Source organism: Carya illinoinensis, chromosome 7 (genome assembly GCF_018687715.1).
Source record: "Carya illinoinensis cultivar Pawnee chromosome 7, C.illinoinensisPawnee_v1, whole genome shotgun sequence".
Taxonomy (NCBI): Eukaryota; Viridiplantae; Streptophyta; class Magnoliopsida; order Fagales; family Juglandaceae; genus Carya; species Carya illinoinensis.
Window position 1 is genome coordinate 18,342,011 of NC_056758.1, and position 24,025 is coordinate 18,366,035.

Consider the following 24,025-nt stretch of genomic DNA (forward strand, 5'->3'; position numbering starts at 1 on the left):
CACCATATCAGAATAAGGCTTGGAGATGAGTGGAAGATGATGTTTAAGACACAACACGGGTTGTATGAGTGGATGGTCATGCCTTTTGGGCTATCCAATGCACCCAGCACGTTCATGAGATTTATGCATCAGGTCTTGCGGCCTTTCATGGAAAAATTCATTTATAGTCCGACGTGGGTTTCACACTTTGATCACCTCCGTGTTGTTTTTGAGATGTTGAAAACGAAGTGCCTATTTGTCAATCAGAAGAAGTGTTCTTTCTTCACTACTTTTGTTACTTTTCTTGGTTTTGTTGTGTCTACTAATGGTGTTCATGCAGATCAGTCAAAGATAGATGCAGTCATGGAGTGGCCCAGACCAAGGACCTTACACGACATCTGAAATTTCCATGGATTGGCATCTTTCTACCATTGGTTCATTAGAAATTTCAGCACTCTGATTGCCCCTATCACTGAGTGCCTCAAGGGGCGTGATTTCCAGTGGTCTGACAAAGGCCAATTTTCAACTGGTCAAGCAGAAGATGACCAATGCACCAGTTTTGGCACTCCCTGATTTTGACAATGTGTTCAAGGTAAATTGTGATGCATCTGGCATTGGCATTGGTGGTGCTCTGAGTTAGTCAGGGCGTCCGATTGCTTTTTTCTGTGAGAAGCTATCGGGATCCAAGAAAAATTATTCCACTTATGACCTGGAGTTCTATGCCATAGTTCAATCCCTGAAACATTGGCATCACTACCTAGTACACAGACAGTTCATTCTGTTTACTGATCATGAGGCCCTGAAGTACATCAATGGCCAACACAAGCTGAGTAGACGACATGCCAAGTGGGTGGCATACTTGCAAGAGTTCACCTTTACGCTGAGGCACCAAGCAGGGAGTCTAAACCGTGTCGCAGATGCCCTGAGCCATCATACCTTACTCCTAGCCACCATGAGTACCAAAGTTTCAGGCTTTGAGACTTTCACAGATATGTATGCAGTTGATCCTTCCTTTGGAAGGATATTTCAGGAGGTAACTGATGGTCACCGTCATGATTTTATTTTGCATAATGGGTATCTGTTTCATGGATTACAGTTGTGCATTCTAGATTGTTCATTGAGGTAGCAAATTATAAGTGAGCTTCATAATGAGAGATACTTTGGCTAGATAAGACATTGGCCCTTATCTCTTCTGACTTTTATTGGCCCAAGTTGATTAGTGATGTGGCCCATTATGTGGACCATTGTTATGTGTGCCAACGGTCTGTGTTAAAATTTGCAATTTTATTTCATCGATACCGTAAGCGAGCTTCCATCCTAAGATTTACATTTTAATGTTTGGGTCCATAAATTCTACATATGATTGTAGTGGATTTCATACTTTCCAAAAATTTTAAGCATAAATATTAAAATAAATAAAAATGAGTTCTGCTACATACAGTCAATTTTGCATACTTTTTGTGTACTCAACTGATGTAATTGGTCAAAACAGTTATTTTATATTAACAAATGACACAAAAATGTGTAAAGAGTATGCAAAAGTGACTACATATAGAGCTTTGGATAAAAGTACACCTTAACATGGATAAACACAATTTTATCAAAATATAAAATAATTACATAAAACATTTTTGTCAAATCTCAATATTTACCTCAAATTTTATTTTATTACTATTTTACCTCAAATTAACTTTACCTTATTTGCAATTTGACCATAAAAATTTATTAGAATTATTTTAATATTTTTTTTTTTGGGAAAAAGAGCCAACTTCATTGAAGATAACAAAGATTACAGACATTTATCAGGCCAAAGGGCTTGAGAAAGAAAGTTTGGAATACAATCTTCCCATATCTCAATATTCTCAACATTCCAAGTATATCGTGCAAGACTATGTGCTACCAAATTACCCTCCCTAAATACATGTGTAAAAGAACAAGAAGCAAAACAAGTTTTTCGTCTCATAACTTCACCATAAAGAGCTCCAAGTTCAAAATCAAGCATATCATTCTTGTTCAAAGAATCAACAAGCAGTAAATAGTAGGATTCCACAATGAGATTCATGACAAACCTACCAACACGCATCTGCATCCCTTGAAACACAGCCAGGAGTTCAATAATTTCAGGGTTGTCCCCTTCATTTTCAACCTTACTTGCTGCCATAAGCACTTCACCATTTTCATTGCTTAAAATCATCCCAATTCCAACCTTCTTAAGGTCACAAAACATGGCCCCATCAATATTGAGTTTCAAGTACTCATTTGGAGGTGGACACCATCTGAGATATTTCTTCAATTGTATAGGTGTCTGTCCCTTTATAGAATTGAAGCTTCTCAGAAGGCCAATGGCACGTTCAGTAACCTATTTTATGGGCAGAGCCACATTCTCAAAATCTACTTGTTCCTTCTATACCAAAACCCCCCAAGACAGAGAACAAAACATAGCCAAATTGTCATAATCCGTCCTTTGACAAATTTGAGAAACTAAATCAAAGAATCTAGCTTTTCTACATGAGTGTGATCCTTTGGAGGATGATAGGGAGGCTCATAGTAGGGCTTGTGATGAGGTACAAAACTAGCTAGAAAGGGATGAATTATTGTGGAAACAGAGATATAAAGTATTGTGGTTAAAAAAGGGTGATTCAAATTCAATATATTTTCATATAAAGGCTTCTCAGAGGCAACAAAAGAAAAGGCTGGTGAGGATTAAAGATGGCAATGGTGACTGGATACTGGTGAGCAAAGAGATCAGATTATTATTGACTATTTTGAGGATCTTTTCAGAAGTTCTAATCCTATGGGTTCTATTGAGTTTTTGAGACCACTGGCTGGTAAAGTTACAAGATCAATGAATGAAAATCTAAGTAAGATGTATACTGAAGTTGAACTTGCTGCTGCATTGGCACAAATGCATCCTCAAAAAGTTCCAGGGGTAGATGGCATGTCAACTTTATTCTATCAAAAGTATTGGCATTTGGTGGGGCCTTCAGTCACTCGTGTAGTACTCAATGCTTTGAACTCAGGTGTTTTTCCAACTGATCTCAATCATACAAATATAACCCTAATTCCTAAGAAAAAATCCTCTGAATCAGTAGCTGATTATAGGCCTATTACTTTATGTAATGTGGCTTATAAGTTGATTGCTAAAGTTGTAGCTAATAGGTTGAAAATTTTTTACCTTCTATTATTGAGGAAAGTCAAAGTGCTTTTCTTCCGAGTCGTTTAATCATGGATAATGTACTCATTGCTTATGAATTGGTTCACTTTCTTAAGCACAACAAATAAAAGGGAAAATGGGTTTCATGTCTATTAATTTGGACATGAGCAAAACATACGATCGGATTCAGTGGAAGTTCATTAGAGATGTTATGACTATCATGTGATTTGAGAGGGCATTTATTGATTTGATTATATTTTGTGTCAATTCTGTTTCCTTTCTTGTGTTAGTCAATGGGGAGCAAAAGGGACCTATTATTCCAAGTAGGGGATTGAGGCAAGGGAACCCATTGTCCCTTTAACTCTTTCTTCTTTGTACTAAGAGATTGATTGCTCTGTTAAAGGAAGCTGGGGTGAGGGGACAAATTTCAGGGATTAAAGCTTTTAGGGGAGCCCTTAACATTAATCATCTACTTTTTACAAATGACAGTTTGATTTTTTGTAAGGCTGAAGTGAAAGAGAATAGAAGGTTACAAGCCTTGTTAGTTGTTATGAAAGTGTGTTTGGTCAAAAAATAAACAAGAAGAAAACTACCATGGTGTTCAGCAGTAATGTGGAAAGGGAAATGAGGGAAGAAATTGGGCTGTTGTGGGGCAATGGGAAGTTTTAACAATATGAGAAATACCTTGGTTTACCACCAATAGTGGGTAGGGAAAAAAATAGGGCTTTTAGATCCATAAAATAGAAAGTATGGTAGAAATTACAAAGTTGGAAAGAAAAGTTACTTTCTCAAGGGGGGAGGAAGTGTTATTGAAAGCTATAGCTCTTTCCATTCCCTCATATGTAATGAGTTTTTTTCTTTTGCCAAGTGGGTTTTATTTTGAGTTGGAGGGTCTTATGGCTAAATTTTGGTGGGGCCAAAAGCAAGATGAAAGGTGGATCCATTTGGTGAGCTGGAGTAGTATGTGTCAGAGGAAATCAGGAGGGGGAATGGGTTTCAAGGATCTTAGTTTTTAATCTTGCACTTCTTGCTAAGCAATGGTGGAGATTAATTCAAGATGACACTTCTCTATTTCATAAATTGTTTAAGGCTAGGTATTTCTCAACATCAAGCTTCTTTAAGGCAGGGCTTGGTCATTGTCCTTCATTCACATAGAGAGGTATATGGGAAGCTAGAAGAGGTTACAAGAGGGATGTAGAAGGAGGATAGGTGATGGAAAAGAAGCACAATTATGGACTAGAAGATGGATACCTGGTTATAAGGCTCTGGTTCATGAAGGCTATGCAATTTATGAGGATAACAAAAACGATGTGGTGGAGAGTTTGTTTACTGTAAATTAGAGATGCTAGGATATGGGGCTGCATCTCTCTTCAATCCAAATGTGGTCATAGCAATAAGTTGATGATAGGGTCAAAAAATACAGTTGATAAGTGGATTTGGGAGCATGAAAGGAATGGTAAGTTTATAGTTAGAAGCTGTTATTGGTTTATATCAAACTAGTTGAGGGCTAGTTTAGTAGAGCATTTAGAGAGCGCCACACCCCTCAACTAGCTTTTTGCTAATCCATGAGCAAAATAGTGAAAATTAATTGAGATTAATATTGCATAAAACTCAAAATTCAAACAAAAACAATCAAACATAACTCTGAATTCTCACAAAATATGACTCATGACTACTCAACACAAGGCGCTATATCCACCAAGACATTCTTAACAATATTTTTTTTCCACATAGAATTGAGGCAAAAGTCTAACAACTCGAATGTGTGTGTGACTAAACAACTATATGTTCCTCATTAATAACCATGATTTATCATTAAGTTTTTAACCTTAAGATTAATCATTGTTGATTCTAACTACCTCAAAGCCTAAGAGACTGCAGTTTTCACGTCAACTCTATTTGAAAGGTTGAACATTCAACCCCAAAGTTGTAACTGTTTCTAGCCCTTTATTTAGGAAAGCTACCCGCTTTCTTCTTCTTCTTCTCTTTTTTTTCTCCTTTTCTGTTTCTTTTATTTCTTTTTTGAAAAAAGCTCCGTAGTCCTGCAGTTTACTGCTCATGTGTTAAATCAATAAACAGTAATGAGAAACACTATAAGTGCAAGCATGTGCGAAATGTTCTTTCAAAACTTGCCCTTCATTCTATATAAATCATACAAATTCTCATTGCAATAAATATAGCATCCCGTTGTTTAAAATCACTTATCAACAGAATATGATGCATCATAAATCATGCGATATGCTTAGGATTGAAAATAAATCTTCACAAAATAATTCTGCTTAACTACTCTACCAAGATGCTCAAATCTCACAAAATGCTTGAAATGGAGAGTGTGGCAATCATGTGTCTATTAGTGCATATTGCATTAAGGTAAAATATTGTTTCTCACATGCACACACGCTAATCTTTTTTTTTTTTTTTTCTGGTTTAACAAAAATAATGAAATAAAACCAAAAAAGAAATGACTCATTCAAAAGTGGGTTTTCTTAGACTCAATATCCCTAAAGAAATTTACTTTTCCCGGCAACTGCGCCAAAAATTTGACTCACTCAAAATTGAATAGCACAAAAGCTCTCCCAAGTGCAGAAGGATATCACATAATAATTAGGAATAAAATCCATAAATTGTCTCCATAAGGAAAGCTTGCTTAAAATCAAACCTGTATAAAATTGTGAAAACATTCACAAAGAGAAAATAAAAATTGTGATATATACAATGAATGTAATAGTGTAACAGAAATGAAAAATATTTTGGTCATGAACCACATTGATATTTTTAGATTTTTGAGTGTTGCAAAGAAAAGTAAATGACATCAAATTAAATAAGCAGAAATTCAAAAGCAAGTAAAATAAATGACATGAAATTAAACATGCAGGAATTTAAATGAAAGCTTAAAAGTGCAAGAAAAATAAATGACATCAAATTAAACAAATTGGAATTAAAATAAACTGGAGAAATAAAGCTAAAGGTGGAAGAAGAGAGACGGGCAGCAATAGTGCGGCCAAGGAGCTTAACAACTATGTTGAGCGGTGGAATTTGGGGGTTGGCCGAAAACCAGTCTACAACCCTTTAGCAAGCGTCCGTTCTCTCATCTCCTTCTCACAAAATAAACTGGAGAAAAACTACAAATGGAGGAGAAAGGATCGGCAGTAACAGTTTGGCCAAGAGGCTCTACAACTGCGTTGTCGTCTCCCTCTACTCACTTGAGTTCTCTCAAAAATTAAAGAAAAGCTTAGGAAAAATTACACTAAGCTATGGCTCTCTCAACTAAATGATCAAGCGCCCCTTTACACTACTATACTCCCATCCTTTATAGTCATTTCGTGCGTCCAAAGGAAAGGAAGAAACAAAATAAATCACCTAGCCACGTGTTTCGCTATACTGCTTCCGTCTAATGTGTTAGAAAGCTTTTTTTTCTTTTTCATTTCATGTCCAGGAAGCCATTCAGTTGTCCAACAGCTCAAGTGCAACGTTTCGTCTGTGATGCCTTTTTCTCTCCTCAAGCCATGCCTTCCCAAAATGTTTTCCACGTGCTCCTGTCTATCCATCACTTTCTACTCCTCTCAGTCATGCAAGAGCTGCAGCTCGTATCTTCCCCAAAAGCTGAAGTGCAGTACAAGTTTGTTAGTGCAGCTTGTGTCGTGTCCCCAATACCAAAAAGCAATGAAAGTTTTCTTTATTCCATGTGCCTATCCCTTGATCTTTTGGTCAATTGGTGGTCTCATGTTGTCCCATGTATAAATCTAGTTGTTGTGCGAAATGGGAAAAGGTGCATGCGTCAAAATTGAGAGAAATAAAGCTTGGATCCGTATAACTTGCATGCTACATGCAAAAGACAAAAAACCAAAAAAAAATCAAAAGTGCCATCCATGTGAAAAATTAATGCTTTCACATTGTCTTTAGCCGCATGGTCAAAATTGGAAGGAAAGTGCATGGTCAAAACCGAAATATGGCTTCAAGAAAGACCATGTGCATCTATATTTTGTCATATATTTGAAGTCATATGTATCAGTAAGGGGCACCGGAGAAAGGCGGCATTTTAAAAGCATAAAAGATAATATCACACAAATAATAGGAAACTAAAAAAGAAATTAAAATAAAGATTGAAATATCAAAGATATATTGTGCATATACAAAAATATTACCCAATTAAATCATAGATTGTAAAACTAAGCATAAATTATGATATTAATCAATTTAAATAACAACTTGTATTTATGCCTATTAACTATTTTTCTATCTAAAACCAATAACAAAATAATAAAACAATTAAAAATATATTAGTTTCTAAAAGTATAAAATATGTAATAATGCAGCTCAATCAAGGATAAACAACAAGTTGTTTGGAAGGCCTTGTGGAAACTACCAGTGCCAAGTAAAATTAAAATATTTGCTTTGAAAGCATGTAAAGATGGCCTTCCAACAAAGGCAATTCTTATGAAGAAAAATGTGATAACTGAAGTAAAGTGTAGTTTCTGTCAGCATTGACACTCAAGCCTTGGGTTACCTCTCCACTTTTCATGTTGATGCAACACCTCATTAAAATCTCCTATAACTAACCAAGGATCCCCATTCTGAGCACATAATCTTCACACCAAATCCCACGTTTGACCTTTTTGCCACTTTAGTATGCTCATAAATTCCAGTCATAAGTTTCTAGGGTTACCTCCATAATAATTTCTAGCTTTTTTTTTTATTTTTCATTTATTTTTGTTATACTTTAATTTAATTCTCTAAATTTTGATGATTCAACCTAAATCTAATTTCATTATGACACTAAATTAACTTAATTATAATTTACATTATATATCTCAATCCTACAAAAACTCAATGAACTCCAAACTTTAAACCCCTAACTAGACCCTAATACTTTTAATATTAGCAATTCCAACCCCAATCAAATTTTATCTAAACAATCAACCTCAAATCCTATAGTTTATTCACTCAATTACATAATCTATTAATCAATCACCGTCCCTTTATCATCATTTACATGCTATTTACTAAAATATATCAGCCCCAAAATTAATAGAGCCAAACCGAATATATATATATATATATCTTCAACTATAATAGAAAATTAAAACATAAAAGTTTAGAATATTAGACATTGTCTCTAGATGTTGAGATGATCTCAAATGATTCGAGTTGATATGTAAATAATAATATTTTGTGGGTCTCGTTAAGATCATGTGTTCAAATGTATATAGGTTGAGATGTATATTTAAATATATGAAATAGGTTGAGACGAGTTTAATAATATTTTACAAAAAATTCAAAAATTAATTAATCTTATCAATGATTGGTTTAAAATAAGTTATTTCAACGACCAATTACACCTTTAGTTAAATAAACTCCTTCAACCTTGCTTGATGCTTATTTTGCGTGGGATGGTTATAGGCTTTACATTTTTTAATTTTTTTAAAGTTAAATAAACTATATTAATCCATTAAAATGGGGAAAGAATCTTTAGGCCGCCAGGCTAGCTAGGAACAAAAGGGTGTGAACAGCTTCCACAAGTCTTGATAACCTGGTGAGGTGTGGGCCGGTGTGTGCGTGGATCCCATGATCATGAAAACTAATAAATTGATTGTTTGTGTGCTTAACTACCTCCATTCAATATTAATTCATGACTACAATATATTGTTTGATGGCTTTGAGCCTTAGTACTCAATTCAAATGAAGCATCAACATTTTCCTTTGAAGCTTAAAGAAAAATATTTATGATGGACTAGCCAATTGAAAAATAGATAATAAATCATAGAAAATAATCAAGAACTAGCCATAAATCGCTATCTTGTATATATGGAAAATATTCTTTTTTTGGGGGGAGGGAGTGGGAATACATGACAATCAAGCATGATCATCATTATTGCAATGATTTAAGGTTGAAATAAAAATCACTGCCCTATAGAGAAATGATAGAACACACTGTTTGAATGGAAGTGAGTAAGAGAAGAGTACCGGCTGCGGTAATAGAAAGGACAGCCCATGGAGAACTGAAGTAATCTTCCCTCAAGGTTGCCTTCCACTTATTCCAAAGGACATTGCAGTGAGCATTCAAGTCTTCACAAACATCAGTAAAATAGAAATATTTACTACTCATGAGTGTTCCTGGGCCTAGGTGTTTAATGAAAGTCACCACGCCTTGGCTGTCCGGTAGCTTGTTTTCGATGATTCCATTCCGAACAAGTGATTCCACATCATTTTGAGTTTGAATGAGACGATCCATGACAAATAGATAGTCACTGATGTAATCAGCATCAAAACGGCACTGCTCAAAGGTAATGAGGTTACCAAAAAGGGACTCTGTTGAACGACGAACTCGAAAATGTGGAATCTCCAGAACTCCATTTTTGAATCTTAAGTCATAGAGGTTTCCAGTTGATGCAACCTTAAATTTGACCCCAGTCTGATGCAGCTGTGTTGCACTGGGTATGCTTACAGTTCTTAGTTTTCCTTTGGGTGGTAGGGTCTGTGGTAGATGACAAATTCTTATGAAATGAACAAAATGTTCTATTTCAGATAAGCATATTTTTCCTAGAGGCAGACCTACGTTCTCCAAATATGCCTGCGTTTGGAAGACGTGATGGGTAAGCCTAATTAGAGAAAGTATCCCATCATGTTCCGGAGGAATGATGATTCTGGCCTTGCGAAAGAGCTCCTCCAAGAGGAAAAATGGAAGCTGATTTTCAAGTAGTAATATATCATACATGACATCTTTAATCATCGACCGGTTACCAAGTATAAAGTGATACCCATTATAATTTGCCATGCTTGGGGAATACATCAACATTAACTCAATGACGAAAGCTGCATCCACCAGAATCATTTCCAGAAACTCATTACTTGTAAGTTTGATGGGCTCTCCGTAAGAGTTGCGAAGTCTTTCTTCTCTCCCCTTCAGAAGATTGAGATAGTCCTCCATGCTCACATTGGTCCTCAGTAAAAAGTTTTTGAGGTAACGCAGTTTGGGCAATTCCATGGCTCGGAGGTCCTCGTTGTCATGGTGCAGTGGACCGATAGAGACTACCCGAGGAGTAGGCCTTTTCATTTAACTCTCGGAGTCGTTTAGGAACTCTAAAGATGCAACAATCGGAGGATATGGAAGGAATTCTTTCCAGCTTCTCTCTCAGAGAAACAAATAAATGAGATAGCTCTCGATCCTCTTCAATATTATTTGAAGTACCGTTATTAATGTTGCTTCTATCCATTTGTTGACTGAGTCAAGAACTGATAAGTAAAGAGAGATCAGCTTTTTTAAAGCTAAAATCGTTTCGCAAAGAGACAGTACGTAATTGAAATAAATGTTATCTAGCTAGCTCATGATTACAGATTATAAGTAAAATGAAACGAGTGAAGAACCTTTGACTTTTCGGTTGCAGAGTGTTTTGGTAGCTCGATCGCTTCAATTGTCTTTGGGCAATTAATAGCCTCGCTAGTTAGTAGTCTTTTCTCCGCTAACTCTCCCAGATCTCTTTTCAGATATGTCTTCTTCTTTTTCTTCTTCTTCTTCTTCCCAGTTCGCACATACATGATGATGATGTGTATGGATCCTCTCTAGGGCTGAGCACCGACGAATCGAAGTCGGTATTAGAGCCATCCGACTCTACTCTGATTTTATCGGAGGCTGAATCCGGCCTTCGACTCCGCCTCCGACGGTGTTAGACTCCGCTCCGACTTGTCGGAGCGGAGTCGGAGTTGGGCGACGGCGTTGATTTAGTTGACTACGACGACACTATGCGATGACCCACCCAGATATGCGACAGAGTTAGATTTGGTTGACTGGGACGGCACTGTGCGATGACCCAGATCTGCGACGGCGTCGGACTTGGTTGGCTGCGATGGCACCGTGCAATGACTGATGACCCAGGTTTGCCTTCTTTGCTGATTTGGAAAGTTGGGAACTGGGTATGGGACTAGCCGACTGGAAGTGGGGAATGGGAACTCGGGACGTCGGCCTGTTGCGTATGGTTCAAATGCGAGGTGAGGGACCAGGGTTCTGATTTCTGAAGAGTGAGAGAGAGAATCGATTTGGCGCAGGGGGAGGGGAGGCAAGAAGGGGGGAAATGAAAACCTAATACAGCTAAAGAATCTGAGATGAGAGGTGAGAGAGCGATTCAGCGCAGGGAGAGGGGAGGGATTCTTCAGATGAGAGGTACGGGTTCACGAGTCGGTGAAGGTTGAGATGACTCAGATGAGAGGAAACGGCACTAAGGAAGAAAAGTGATTCAGTGATAGCGAAGGGGGAGGGAATCCGGGGGGGGGGGGGGGGGGGGTGAAAACCCTTGCACAGAAACGGCACCGTTTGTGGGCGGGGGCCGGGGGGAGGGGGGGGGGGGGAAGCGAAAACCCATTAGGGTTGCATAGAAACGGCGCCGTTTGGGGTTATTTTAACCCCAAAAGGCGCCGCTTGTGGGGGGGGGGGGGGAAGTGAAAACCCATTAATAATAAAAATATATTAATAAGTTAGTAAAAATAAATTAATAAGTTAGTAAAAATATATACTATTATATATATTATATATTAGTAATACACTAATACTAATACTAATACTAATACTATTAGTCTATTAATATATAGTAAATTAATAATATTTATTAATTTATATACTATAGTCTAATAACTAGATAGTCATCATAGTCTAGATGTAATAACTAGTAACTAATAATATCTAATAACACTAGTTAGACTAGTACTAATAGATAATAACTTAAAGATACTAATTTAATATACATATAACTAATATATACTATTAAATATATTATATATTAGTAATACACTAATACTAATACTATTGGTCTATTAATATATAGTAAATTAGTAATATTTATTAATTTATTTACTATAGTCTAATAACTAGATAGTCTAGATGTAATAACTAGTAACTAATAATACGTCTATAACACTAGTTACACTAGTACTAATAGATAATAACTTAAAGATATATATTTAGTATATATGTAACTAATAATATACTATTGAAATATATTAGTAATTTACTATATACTAATAGTCTAATACTATTAGTCTATTAGTAAGTTAGTATATAATATAATAGTAAATTAGTAATATTTATCAACTTATTTACTATAGTCTATAACAAATATTAAATAACTAGATGTAATAACTAGTAACTAATTATATGTAATAACACTAGTTACACTTATACTAATAGATAATAACTTAGAAGATATTAATTTAATATATATTAACTAATAGTATACTATTATATATATATTATATATCAGTAATACACTGATACTAATACTATTAGTCTATTAATATATAGTAATATTTATTAACTTATTTACTATAGTCTAATAACTTAAAACTAGATAGTCTAGATGTAATAACTAGTAACTAATAATATGTGATAACACTACACTAGTACTAAATTACTAATACATAATAACTTAAAGATATTAATTTAATATATACAACTAATAGTATACTATTATATATATTAGTAATTTACTATATACTAATAGTCTAATACTATTAGTCTATTAGTATATAGTAAATTAGTAATATTTATTAACTTATTTACTATAAGTTTATAACTAATAACTAGTGCTAATTGCTAGTATATTATTGGATTTAACTAATGATGTTACTATATTTATATTTATATGATTACTATATAGAAAAACACATATATTTTTTATAAAATATGTACACTAGCGGAGCGGAGTCGGAGTCGGAGTCGGAGTCGGAATAGGAAGTCGGAGTCAGAGTTTTTTTCCCATGAAAAGTCGGAGTCGGAGGATCGGAGTCGAATCGGAGCGGAGTCGGAGTCGGAGTCGAATCCGCCTGGACTCCAACTCCGACTCCGACTCCGACTTTTCATGGAAAAAAAACTCCGACTCCGACTCCGACTTCGACTTGGAGTCGGAGCGGAGTCGGGGTCGGAGTCAGATTTTCAGATTTCTACTCAGTCCTAATCCTCTCTTCCTTATAGAGCAAGTTCATGAATGATCATCGTTGACTTGTACGTACGAACTCTAAGTAATCCTGTTTGTTTATAGAAATTGTATTTGTAGGGTTAGGATATTCAGTTTCGCACGTTCTTTTTTAAAAAAATATACAAATTTATTATCCACAAGAATAAAAATATATAAAGCCAAGGCATATGCATAACAAGGACTGCAGAGTAATCCATTATTCTATTAGTGGGCTGCATTGCACTAGTTTTGACTAGGATAACTACTAGTCAATAACCTCAAAGCCATGCCAGTTTGGTTCATGACAATCATTGTGTTCCTAATGAAAGAGTAATACTTCATATAGGAAAATGCTTGGGTCTTCTTTAAATGTATCCTTCAAAAGTGTCTCTAGCGTGTGTATATATATATATATAAATATTTTAAAAAAATTGCCACTAGTAAATTTGTGTTTTTTTAGCATTAAAAAAAATTAAAATATGCTATGAGCACCTTTTAGGGCATATTTGGAGGGCATCGTAGCATCAGCCTTCCAAATATTTGTTGGTGGCAAAGCAATCATGGTCTTCAATCTGTTTGTACACAAGATTTAAGGGAGGGCAACGAGGCCCCACATGCTGCTATCCTGCCTCGCTCCCGCCTAGGCAAGGTTGTGGCCTTGTCCGCCAGATGTGGGTGGCGGGATAAGTCACCCTCATCTAGGCACCCCTGTGGGTGACGGACTGGGCTAGGCCCCATCTGCATTTCCCCCCTCCCTCCCCAAATATATATATATATATATATATATATATAATTATACATACATCAAACAACATTTTTTTGGGCACGTTGTTTTTGATATGCCCAAAATGGCTTCATTTGGATTAATGCCTAAAACTCCCTCCCCTCAAGAGGTGTAAAAATCGAGAGATTCTAGGAGAGGTTAAAGAAGATGTTGTCCCTGTAGAAATCGAGAGAGAGAGAGAGAGAGAGAGAGAGAGAGAGAGAGAGAGAGAGAGAGAGAGAGAGAGAGAGAGAGGATCTATAAAAGGACTGTAGAGAAGTGCATAGATTTGTAAAGATCCTCTCTTTGTATAGAAGTCTTCATCCTTCTTTTGAGTAGTTAAGTCCTACTTACTTTATGTCACTTTCACTTTTTTTGTGTGCCAGTCAACTTTTTTTGGCTTTATCTCTTCATTGTCTTATCTATTTCATTTTATTCTTGACAATGGGTTGGACCCTAATTCATTTTATATCCAATAGATACTCGTAATTCTTAAGGTCAACTTATCCAATAAGAAGGTCTTGAAAATCTTCAATAATAGTCAACCATGATAGAGAAAGTCTATGAGAACTATAGAAAAATATATTCTAGGAATTTTTCCATGACTTCTCATCGTTGTGTGACGCAAAGAAGATCTCTGAGGGCAACCATCAAGAAGACTTGTACATCCCTTATAAGGGCCTCTGAGAATGGGACTTCATGTGATATCCGCTCCTTCTTTCTTCTTCTTTATGAGCTCCGATCTACGTGTTGAACTTCGGTCTATGTGTTGAGTCTCGACCTACGTGCTGAGTTTCGATCTACATATTGAGCCTTATCCTAAGCGTTGTACCTCGATGGTGTATTCCGAAAGTTATCCAAAGTAAGATAAATATTTTAATGTTTACAGATATTTTAAATATTATGAAAATATCTATAGAAGATATTTCTAGTATTACTAGATAAACTTGTTTTTAAAGTAACACAATTATAATATTTTTAGAGCTATTATAATATTTTAATGAGCTCTGAAAATATTATAATTGTGGATAATTACTTAGATTAAATATTTTAGTCGTTTTAAAATATTAAGAGGTATAACTTTACGTTTAAAATTCTTATTTAATTTAAATGATTTTATTCTCTTTGAATAATTAACGATACTTTATCATTTTAAATAATGATGAAGAAATATTATTTTATAAACTTTAGGTTATAAAATAATATTATATCTTAATTCATCTCAGTGTTTTATTTAAGTGTTTTATTTTAAATAAAACACTTACGCATTTTCAAATCAGTATTTAAACTCATCGTTAGATCATTTTGAGGATCCCAACGGGTAGGACTGAGATTAAATACCCAAGCCCCTACCCTTTTTCCTTCACTTTTTCATTTCTTCCTTTTTCCTCTTCTCTCTCCTCTCTTTTCTCTCATGCCCGACGTCCACGTTTGGTTCTTCTTCACCGTGCTTGTTGCACTTCCAGCCAGTGCCACCACCCATCATAGCTTCTCACCTCCACCTCCGGCATGATCCTTCCCCACCGGCAAGCTCTACTGCACCGGTGGTGAGCTACACCGGCCACCTTTTCTCTCTCTTTCTTCCTTCAAGCAAATGGGTCTTCAAGCCTTTTTCTCCACCTAGAGCTGCCATACACGGCCAAAACGACCACCAAGCACCACCAATAGATTCATCACGTCATGGGCTTCCTCCCCATGTCCTTCTTTTCTTCTAACTCCCTCTCTTTCTCCGATGGGTCTCCATAGCTATAGATTCGGTTGCACCACCTTATGCCACCGTACATGACTACCCACAGTGTTTCACCACCACCACCTTGTTCCTCTCATCACCATGATCTTCTCCAACAAATTTCATGTCCAAATGAGCCATGTACAGCTCTCACTCTCCCTCACTCTCCCTCAGTCTCCAAGGTTGAAATCCACTTCAAGTGGCCGATTCGCTGTTGTGAGCCACCGTATGGCCACCACCTCACCACCACAACTCCACCACATCTTCCTCTATCTTTCCCTAGCTTCCTATAGAGTTCTATGGCCTTCATCCACCTTAAGCAAACTCCCACCATTTCGGATGCACTGTTCACGGCGTGATGCTGCCGTGCTCCGCCACCTTTGACCACCACGAGGCCATCATGAGCCTTTTCAAGGCCATGCCTAGCTATCCTCAAGCCCAAACCACCACTTTACGTGGTGGATAGCCACCGTACGCGGTGTTACCGCCACTTACGCTCCTCCAACGCTTGATTGTGACGAGCAACGAGCGACGCACGGGTTATCCCGTTGATGGTATAACCCTTTATCTCTAGTTATTTACATTTAAAGTAGTTGATTGGTTAGACTGTAAACTGTGTAGTTAGTATTTGTGGAGTTTGTTGCGTAGTTGGGAAGTGTTGGACTTGATTTTGTAGTATTGTAGACTGTGCCGTGAAGTATGGGCGTGAGATGGATGTTGTAGTTGTGATACGGCGTGAAGTGTGAATAGAGTATGCGTGGAACGTACTCTGTATAGTGTAGTGACGCACCATGTGACATGCATTGTAGTGATGTGTGGCATAGAATGAAGGGAGTGCGCGTGGAGCGTACTCTGTGTTGTATGGCGATGCCCCGTGTGGTGCACATCATGATAACAAGTGTTGTAGCGAAAGGAGTATACATGCCGCATACTCTATGTCACATAGCGATGCACCGTGAGCCATGTATCGTAACGATGTGCGTCATAGTGTGGATGGAAGAGAGTTCACGTAAGTGTACTCTGTGTTATGTCGTGATACACCGAATAGCGTGTCACAAGAGTTGGAGGGTGTAACAGAGAAATGTGGAGTGTATGGTGTAGCGTTGGAAAACTGTATAATAGTGTCCCGAAGCAATAGTGATATGGCTATAGTCCAAGGTAACGGGTGTTGCCTTGAGGCTGACTTGTGGCCGAAATTAAGTGTGAAGTGGTAAAAAGTATCAAAGTGTGCAGCAGAAGCATGATGGGCATCGTGCTGTTATTCAGAAATTTGTCTCGAGCTACATAATGTGACAAAGGTGCATTTTTGGATGCAGTCCTCTTGTTAAGTGGCGGGAACTGTGTAACAATGTCCCAAAACAGTAGTGATATGGCATGTAGTCTGGGGTGACGGTGTCACCTTGTGGCTGACTATGACTAAGAGTATATGGAAGTGGTGGAAAAGTATCAGAACATGTAGCGAAAGCATGATGGGTATCGTGACGTGACTCATGATTTGTCTCGAGCTACGTGACGTGACAAAGGTGCATTTGTGGATGCAATCCTCTCCTATCAAGTGTTGGGATGAACTTGTACAGGGTAGAGAAGTAAGAAGAGTCCTATCGACCGGGTCTAAGCAAGTTGGTATTGGATTATGAAACTTGTTTATACAAGCGGACATTCATTAGAACTATTAAGTTACTCTTAGGTGATAAAAGGGAATGAATTATAGGTGTCTCTGGCGAGACACGTGTACCAGACAGGTTTACCATATGTATTGGGTAATCTGTTCTGATCATGGTTACATGGTGTTTTAGCCCTAGAGTTGGCTTGAATTCATGTAGCCTAACTGGTTGGGAATGAGGATTTAGTATGGGTTAGGATATGTGAAGATAGTGATGGGTAAGTTGTCTAAGGTTGGGATGCATGACTCTGTCGGTCGAAATCATGCGTTGGGTTGTGAAAATAGAAGAACGAGACGGAGGTTTTAGTGTCTTAACCCTAAGGTGAATCACAGAGGTTCACTTTAAGGAATAAGACCTTGAAGGTTTTAGTATGGTAAATGGTACGTAAGAGCCCAAGGATGGACGAAGAGTGATCCAAGTGGGGCATAGTTCTATTTTTAGAATAGTTCCTTATGCATTAGATAGATGATAACGTAAGGTTATGTGTATGCATGTAGGTTGCCATCTGACATGCACACGAATGAACTACATGGAATGAGTATGGCATGAAGTCCAGGTAAGTATTACTTTCATACTCTTTTAGAGTTTTCTTTATTCAAGCGAAGAAGAAAACGAAAGCTCTTCTCTAAAATGAAAATGAACCTTTTCTCCACAAGACACGTTTTACTAAAGAAAAAGAATGAAACGTAAGTTTTCAATTATAAGTATGTAGCAGCCTTCCTTGGCAGCCCCTTTTTACGCATCCAAAGTATGTACGTGTATGCATGTGAATGGATGCTATAAGTAGTATGTATTGTATGTATGTTCATGAAAAGAAAAAAATGAAGCTTTAAGGACTGAAAATGAAATGAAAAGAAAGAAAAGAAAAGAAAGAAAACAGATTTTTTTTAAAATAACTCTCTCTCCCCAAAAAAATGAATCTTTCTAAACAACTTTTCTTAAAAGAAAAGAAAGAAAACTATTTTCCCTCTCTTAAAAGAATAGAAAACTTCTTTTAAAATGACTTTTACGAAATAAAGGAGAGAAAATCCTTTTTCTTAATTAAAACTTTTATGAACCGAAAGAAATGAAGAACCGTAAGAACTGTAAGGACTGAAATGAAAGAACGGATTGAAAAGAAAAGGAAAAAACTGTAAAGGAATGAACGGACTGAATGTATGATGTATGAAAATACGTAAGGGCCACATAGACTGAAATGGAAATGGTACCAAAGGAATGGACTGAACGGGGCAGATTGCAATGCTGGGTAAGTGGTACTAATAGTGCACCCAGTGCTGGACCCTGACGGAATGGATTCCCAACCTGTAGCCATGGGCAGAATCAGGTCCAAAAGACTGCTAACCCCAGCACACGGGGCATAACAGTGTGCAATGGCCAATGAAAGTGAAAAGAAATAATGGATGCATGTTAAAAAAGAATGCATGTATGTATGGATGAATGGAATGCATGAATGTACGTAAGTAAGAAAAGATGAATGCATGAATGTATGTATGTATGTATGCATGAATGTACGTTAAAAGATAAATGCATGAAAAGATTCTTTAAGAAATGAAGGCAGCGACACGTGGGGAACTGTTTTAAATAAGAAAGCATGTTTATAAAGAAAAACTCCATCTCGCAACGTTTTAAAATGAAAAGAAAGACGTATGCATGCTAAGTACGATATCTATGTATGGAATGATAACTACATGACTGAAAAGCTATGTTATTATATTTTAACTATATGAAGTAATGCTTACGAGTCATCGACTCATTTTAGTGTTTATGTGTGCCCTCTCAGGCACAAGATGAGCATGACAGGTCAAGATAGACACAGCCCAAGGGGAAGAGCACGAAGGCCTAGGCAAGATGTTTTATATTTGAAACTAAAATTATGAAATGTAATGTTTTCTACTGAAATCTTTAATTAAGAAAAATGAATTTTATTTATGACATGAAATTTTTTGTATCCTGGCATGAATGGAAAAGAAATTGAAAAGGAATCGTAATTCCCGTCAATTTTTATCAAAATCGTTATGAAAAGGACCCACCATAAGGACAAGCATTACACTTCAGGATGTTTGTTTGTGCAAGTGTATGACTATTTATTGTAAGCGAAGAGCATGGAATGCGCATTTCTCATATTTGCTGATTGTTTTTGTTTTCGATCATGCTAGTGGATTACTGGCCTTTAGTGCTAACTTAAAGGTTGCGTTGTTGTTTTTCCATTAAAGTTAGACCTTGTTTGTTTTAAGTTGTGCTAGGTCGTTACGGAGCCTAGACCCATTGAGAGGGTCCATCTCAGGCCCCTTAACTTGTTCCAAAAGGTAACCTATGCGACGCAGTTATGACCTTTGTGGCTCGTTTTCAGGGGTGACCGGCTAGAGGTAGTTATTGTGAGAGAGTTAGCCCAGGTGGCATACATGTATGCTAACATTTCGCGTTAAGGCAACAGGAGGATTGCTTGGCCACTTTGTTGAGGTAGTGGGGGACTGCTTAACTGTTATGTTGAGACAAAGTGTTAACCTAGGTCACATGTGCGTACATTAATCCTAATTGCCTATTTTTCTAGGTGGTCGAATGCTTGACTCTAGGGCAGCCTGACTTTCTTGTGTGAGTGCTAATCCCAGTTTCACGCCAATGCGTTAGCCTCAATCCCCTATTTTATGGAGGGCCCGAGTGCTTGTTGAGGCAATCCAGCTGGGGTCTTGAGTGTTCGATTCTATGGAGGCCCAAGTTTTTTGTGTGAGTGTTTGCCTAGGTCAAATGCATGTGCGCTAACATTTCTTGCTAAGATAATAAGAGGATTGCCTGATTACTTAGCGAAAAGGTTACTCGACTACTTTATCTATGGTACAAGTGTTAACCTTGGTCGCCTGTTTTGCACCACGTGTGCCAAGGGGGTAGAAATTCTTGGCTCTAGGGAGGCTAGGCTATTATGCAAAGTTTTTACTAAAAACCAAATTGGTTAGTGTAAATAATCAAAACCGTGAGTTTAAGACTTGCATCTAATCCAAGTGGCCTAATGTTTGGTGAGAATTTGATTTCTATAGTGTTTAATTGTGGCTTAGAGACAACCCATTGTTGGGACTTTCCCTTCTATCTATATGTTTTAGTCGAGGACGATGAGCGCTAAAGGCGCCCAAGTGAGGCTTGAGGGTGGCCCTACGGTAATAAAGAAGATTCGACTCACCTAAGCAAGCTCATGAAGGTAATCTGTTTTGGGGAAGACAAAAAGTTCAGGTGCCCAAGCGGCATTTAAGGGTGACACTGTAGTTGTTACTCAAGGTCAGTTGGCCGATTTTCAAGCTTTGGTCTTGTGGGAGCTTATCACCATTGTGCGTCCTTTTTATTCCATCTATTCTCCTTAAGGCTTGTTTAGAAGGTGGATTGTTCAAACTTGTTTTTAGGTTAAGACCATCAACCAAAGTTCATCTCTTATCCATCTTTGTTCCTACTTATTCATTCCTTGGGAGTTCCGTGGAAATCTAAGGAGTTTGGTGGGAAAGCCTCCAAAAACTAAACTTGTTAGTGAAAATAAAATTCCAATAATGAGTTTTGAGTAGGGATGAAAGTTTGAACCAAAGAAATAGCTCGAACATAACTAGTCAGGGACCGATTCCTACATTTTAAAAACTGGCTAAATCTGGTCGGGTTTCAATTCTTAGCTTTTCGGAACCGAACCAGACCAGTTTATAAAATATATATATAAAATAATTTTTATATGTATATATAATTATATAAGAAATAATTTTATATTAAAATTTATAACATAAAATTTTAGTCTTAAATATATATAGATATATAATTTTTATATATAATATATATAATTATATTGGAACTTTATTAAAACATGTTTTATTTATTATTATTATTATTATTATTATTATTTCTCCGTCTGTATGGAACTTCTATAGCCATAGATGGAAGTCACATATGGTGCCACCAAATTTGCTATTGATTTTTTTCTTTTTCTTGACTTTTTTTTTTTTTTTTGCTTTTTTCATATATGTTTTTTATATCTTTAAATATTTATTTAAAAAAAATCACATCATTATTTAAAAAAACTTTCTTAATATACATGGGAGTAGCATTATCCTACTTGTATATATTGTTCCAACTTTATACTTGTTTAAAAACCAATAAAACTTGGGAAAACGGGTGTATTGTTTCTTATCTCCCCATTCCCAACACAGCTAAATGCTCTTTTAACTCTTGAGCATTCATGAGCATCCACATTAGTTTATCTATATGCATATATAAATTCACCTATTTTGTATATCCACTTTGTCATTTCAACAAAACTTTCACATTGGCTTATCCATATTTAAAACAAAATAATAATAAAATATTATCATTTTATTATTATTATTATTTTTGCCTATTTTTTTTTCTTTTAGAGTGCAATTTCCATGTACGGAATCTCGGACCTAGGTTTGGATTGGAGAACAGAAGCCGGAGGGATTGAAGGTGAAATAGAGAAGGTCACCTGAGGTAATTTCAAGGGAGTGCAGGGATGCCTTAGGTGAGGAGGCCTGGAGCTCGTCCTTGCGATTGAGAGAGATATGAAGAGAAGAGGAAGAGGAATAGGAGATTGATTGAGAGAGGGTTTCTTGAAGTTGTTGGAGAGTAGAAGGTGGGGGAATTTCGATTCCGAGGGTTTGGTTGGATTCGACGGATCTAAGTCTCAGTTTCATGGTTGCACTTGCATCAGGATGAAGTCTAAATTCACGGGGTTTTGTTGCTGAAGCCCAAAGGGAAATTTGAGATTTTGGAAAATGATTGAACGAAACCCGTTTTTTTTGGGGGGGGGGGGGGGGGGGGTCGGGGAGAGAGTGTGTGGGAGGAGAGAGAAATAAAGATTAAAATAAAACTTGGAGAGTAAATAGTAGATATGGAAAGTTGTAGTAACACTGTTTATAGTTAGCTAAATTTTTAGAGATAGAGAATCTAATGTAGATCAATTTATGTTAATATTATGTAAAAGTGACTTTGCATATGCATATGCATAGTCCAATGTGGATGCTCTTAGTCTATCCATATGCATATGCATATGTAAAGTCATATTTGTATAATGTGAATATGTATAATATGAATCGAAGTTTCTTTATATTGGATAATACATCTCTAAATATTTACATAGCTATATATAGTATTTATACAAATTTTAAGATCTACTATTCACTCAACAAAATATATTTTACTCATTCTTTCTCTCTCCTCCCACTCTCTCTCTCCAACCCCCCAACAAAAAAGGGGATTATTTTCTTTGGGTAATGGAATTTCTTTAGGTGCTAATTGCATGTACTAGGTGTTAATGAATTTCTTTGGGCGTTAATTGCATGTATTAAAACAGTATATGTATTAACCCAGTACATGGAATTTCTACTAGATGTTAATTGCAAACTCTTAAAAAAAAAAAAAAAGGCAAGAAATTAAGAATAATATTTTTTTATTATTTTGTCTCAAATATGAATAAGTTAATGTGAGAGTTTTGTTTAAATGCAAAATATATCTTCAAAAGAAATGATTTTACATAGCATAAACCAACGTGGATGCATAAACAAAGAAATCCGTCGATTCTGTCCACCTTAAAGATAGCAACCATTGCTAGCTAAAGCTGAGCCGAATGCTTTTGGAACAGACCATCTTGCCTCTTCACACGTCCTGTCTAAAAAGTTAAGAGTGGCCGGGTATATTTTCTTGAAAATTATTTAGTTCATGAAAATATCTCATAAAATTAAAGTTTACAAAACTGTTACGACTTACTCTAATGTGTTATATGCGATTTTATGGTAAAGAGTTCTATAGTTTAATGCACTACAAAAAAATCACATCAGTTTATATAGAATTTAAATTTGTTAAATTTCTAAGTAGTCTACGTATTTTGGTTGCAAAAGAAATATTAATGTTATACCATAGCTTCCTCACTCGTGAGAGATGTTTTCTACTTTTGTTCGTTCCCTCTTCACACCTACTTCTCATGTTTTGTTTCAATCTTTCTTTCCAGTTATAATAAAATCAATCCATGAATTTCTAGATTTCCGGGTAGTCTTTTTTAGGCTGAACCAATCAGGAAATTCTGCCCACAAATAAGCTACAAGCCTTTTATATATATATATATATATATATATAATAATGGACCAAATATCATTCATGAGAAGAGAACATACAAAGTTGACTTCAAAACAAGCGAGTTACAAACGTTAATAGCTTTTTAGCACACATTCATGACTAACATAGTCTAGTCCAAACGGCAGATATCTAAAGACCTAAGTCTAAGAGATAGCACAACACTGTTGTAAACTCTATCCACGACAAAGTTAATAGTAACCGGGTGACAAAGTCCCATACCCTGACTAAGCGGAGTAGGGTGTACCAACCCCACCATAAGCACCGCCAAAGCGGAGGGGGGACCACTCCATTTGGACTATGGTTCGAAGGCACTATTTTTTATATTTTTATTTTTCTAAAAAATAAAGACAAGACATGAAATAAACTACAATAGAAAAACACTGCAAAATAGAAAAACTGTGCTTCAAGAGGCTGTTGTGTCATGTGCAATACATGCGCCACTCTGGAGGAAAACTACAGTCAATCATGGAAATCCCGAACTCACAGACCCTAGAAGTGCCACGTGGGGCATCAGCAGAGGGCTTCCTGATGACACGTGAGATCCACGCGTCAAACGTCTCCGAGAACTTCAACCTACGCATGTGGGTTACTCTCTACTCTGTTTGACGCCGCGTTCAGTGGTCTTGAAGATCAAAGGCTGGGCAACACCATGGTGAGGCGCATGCTGGTCTCTGGTCG

The 24,025-nt window shown here is 36.6% G+C and overlaps 3 protein-coding genes across 3 annotated transcripts; 1 reads left to right on the forward strand and 2 right to left on the reverse strand.

Annotated features, from left to right (window-relative positions):
* The first annotated feature begins 520 nt into the window (after window positions 1-520).
* Window positions 521-1,105, forward strand: LOC122316219. Its single transcript, XM_043132755.1, has 2 exons — window positions 521-614; window positions 708-1,105. Exons 1-2 carry the CDS (start codon window positions 521-523, stop codon window positions 1,103-1,105), a joined length of 492 nt encoding a protein of 163 aa, XP_042988689.1.
* A 663-nt stretch (window positions 1,106-1,768) lies between these two features.
* LOC122316220 lies at window positions 1,769-7,783 on the reverse strand. The gene is made up of 2 exons (XM_043132756.1): window positions 7,694-7,783; window positions 1,769-2,338 (listed from the first exon to the last, which is right to left on the reverse strand). Exons 1-2 carry the CDS (start codon window positions 7,781-7,783, stop codon window positions 1,769-1,771), a joined length of 660 nt encoding a protein of 219 aa, XP_042988690.1.
* A 1,232-nt stretch (window positions 7,784-9,015) lies between these two features.
* Window positions 9,016-10,242, reverse strand: LOC122317510 (putative UPF0481 protein At3g02645). Its single transcript, XM_043134635.1, has one exon. The coding sequence runs from the start codon at window positions 10,185-10,187 to the stop codon at window positions 9,042-9,044; it is 1,146 nt and encodes a 381-aa protein (XP_042990569.1). The 5' UTR covers window positions 10,188-10,242; the 3' UTR covers window positions 9,016-9,041.
* Between the last annotated feature and the right edge of the window lie 13,783 nt (window positions 10,243-24,025).

Bases quoted from the DNA above. Each gene is read 5' to 3' on its own strand.
- LOC122316219 (XM_043132755.1), top strand. From the start codon at position 521: ATGACCAATGCACCAGTTTTGGCACTCCCTGATTTTGACAATGTGTTC. The intron at 615-707 runs GTTAGTCAGGGC...TCTATGCCATAG, and splicing joins TGGCATTGGTGGTGCTCTGA to TTCAATCCCTGAAACATTGG.
- LOC122316220 (XM_043132756.1), bottom strand. From the start codon at position 7,783: ATGACTGGAATTTATGAGCATACTAAAGTGGCAAAAAGGTCAAACGTG. The intron at 2,339-7,693 runs GTTAGTTATAGG...CCCATAAAATAG, and splicing joins GCTCAGAATGGGGATCCTTG to GTTACTGAACGTGCCATTGG.
- LOC122317510 (XM_043134635.1), bottom strand. From the start codon at position 10,187: ATGAAAAGGCCTACTCCTCGGGTAGTCTCTATCGGTCCACTGCACCAT.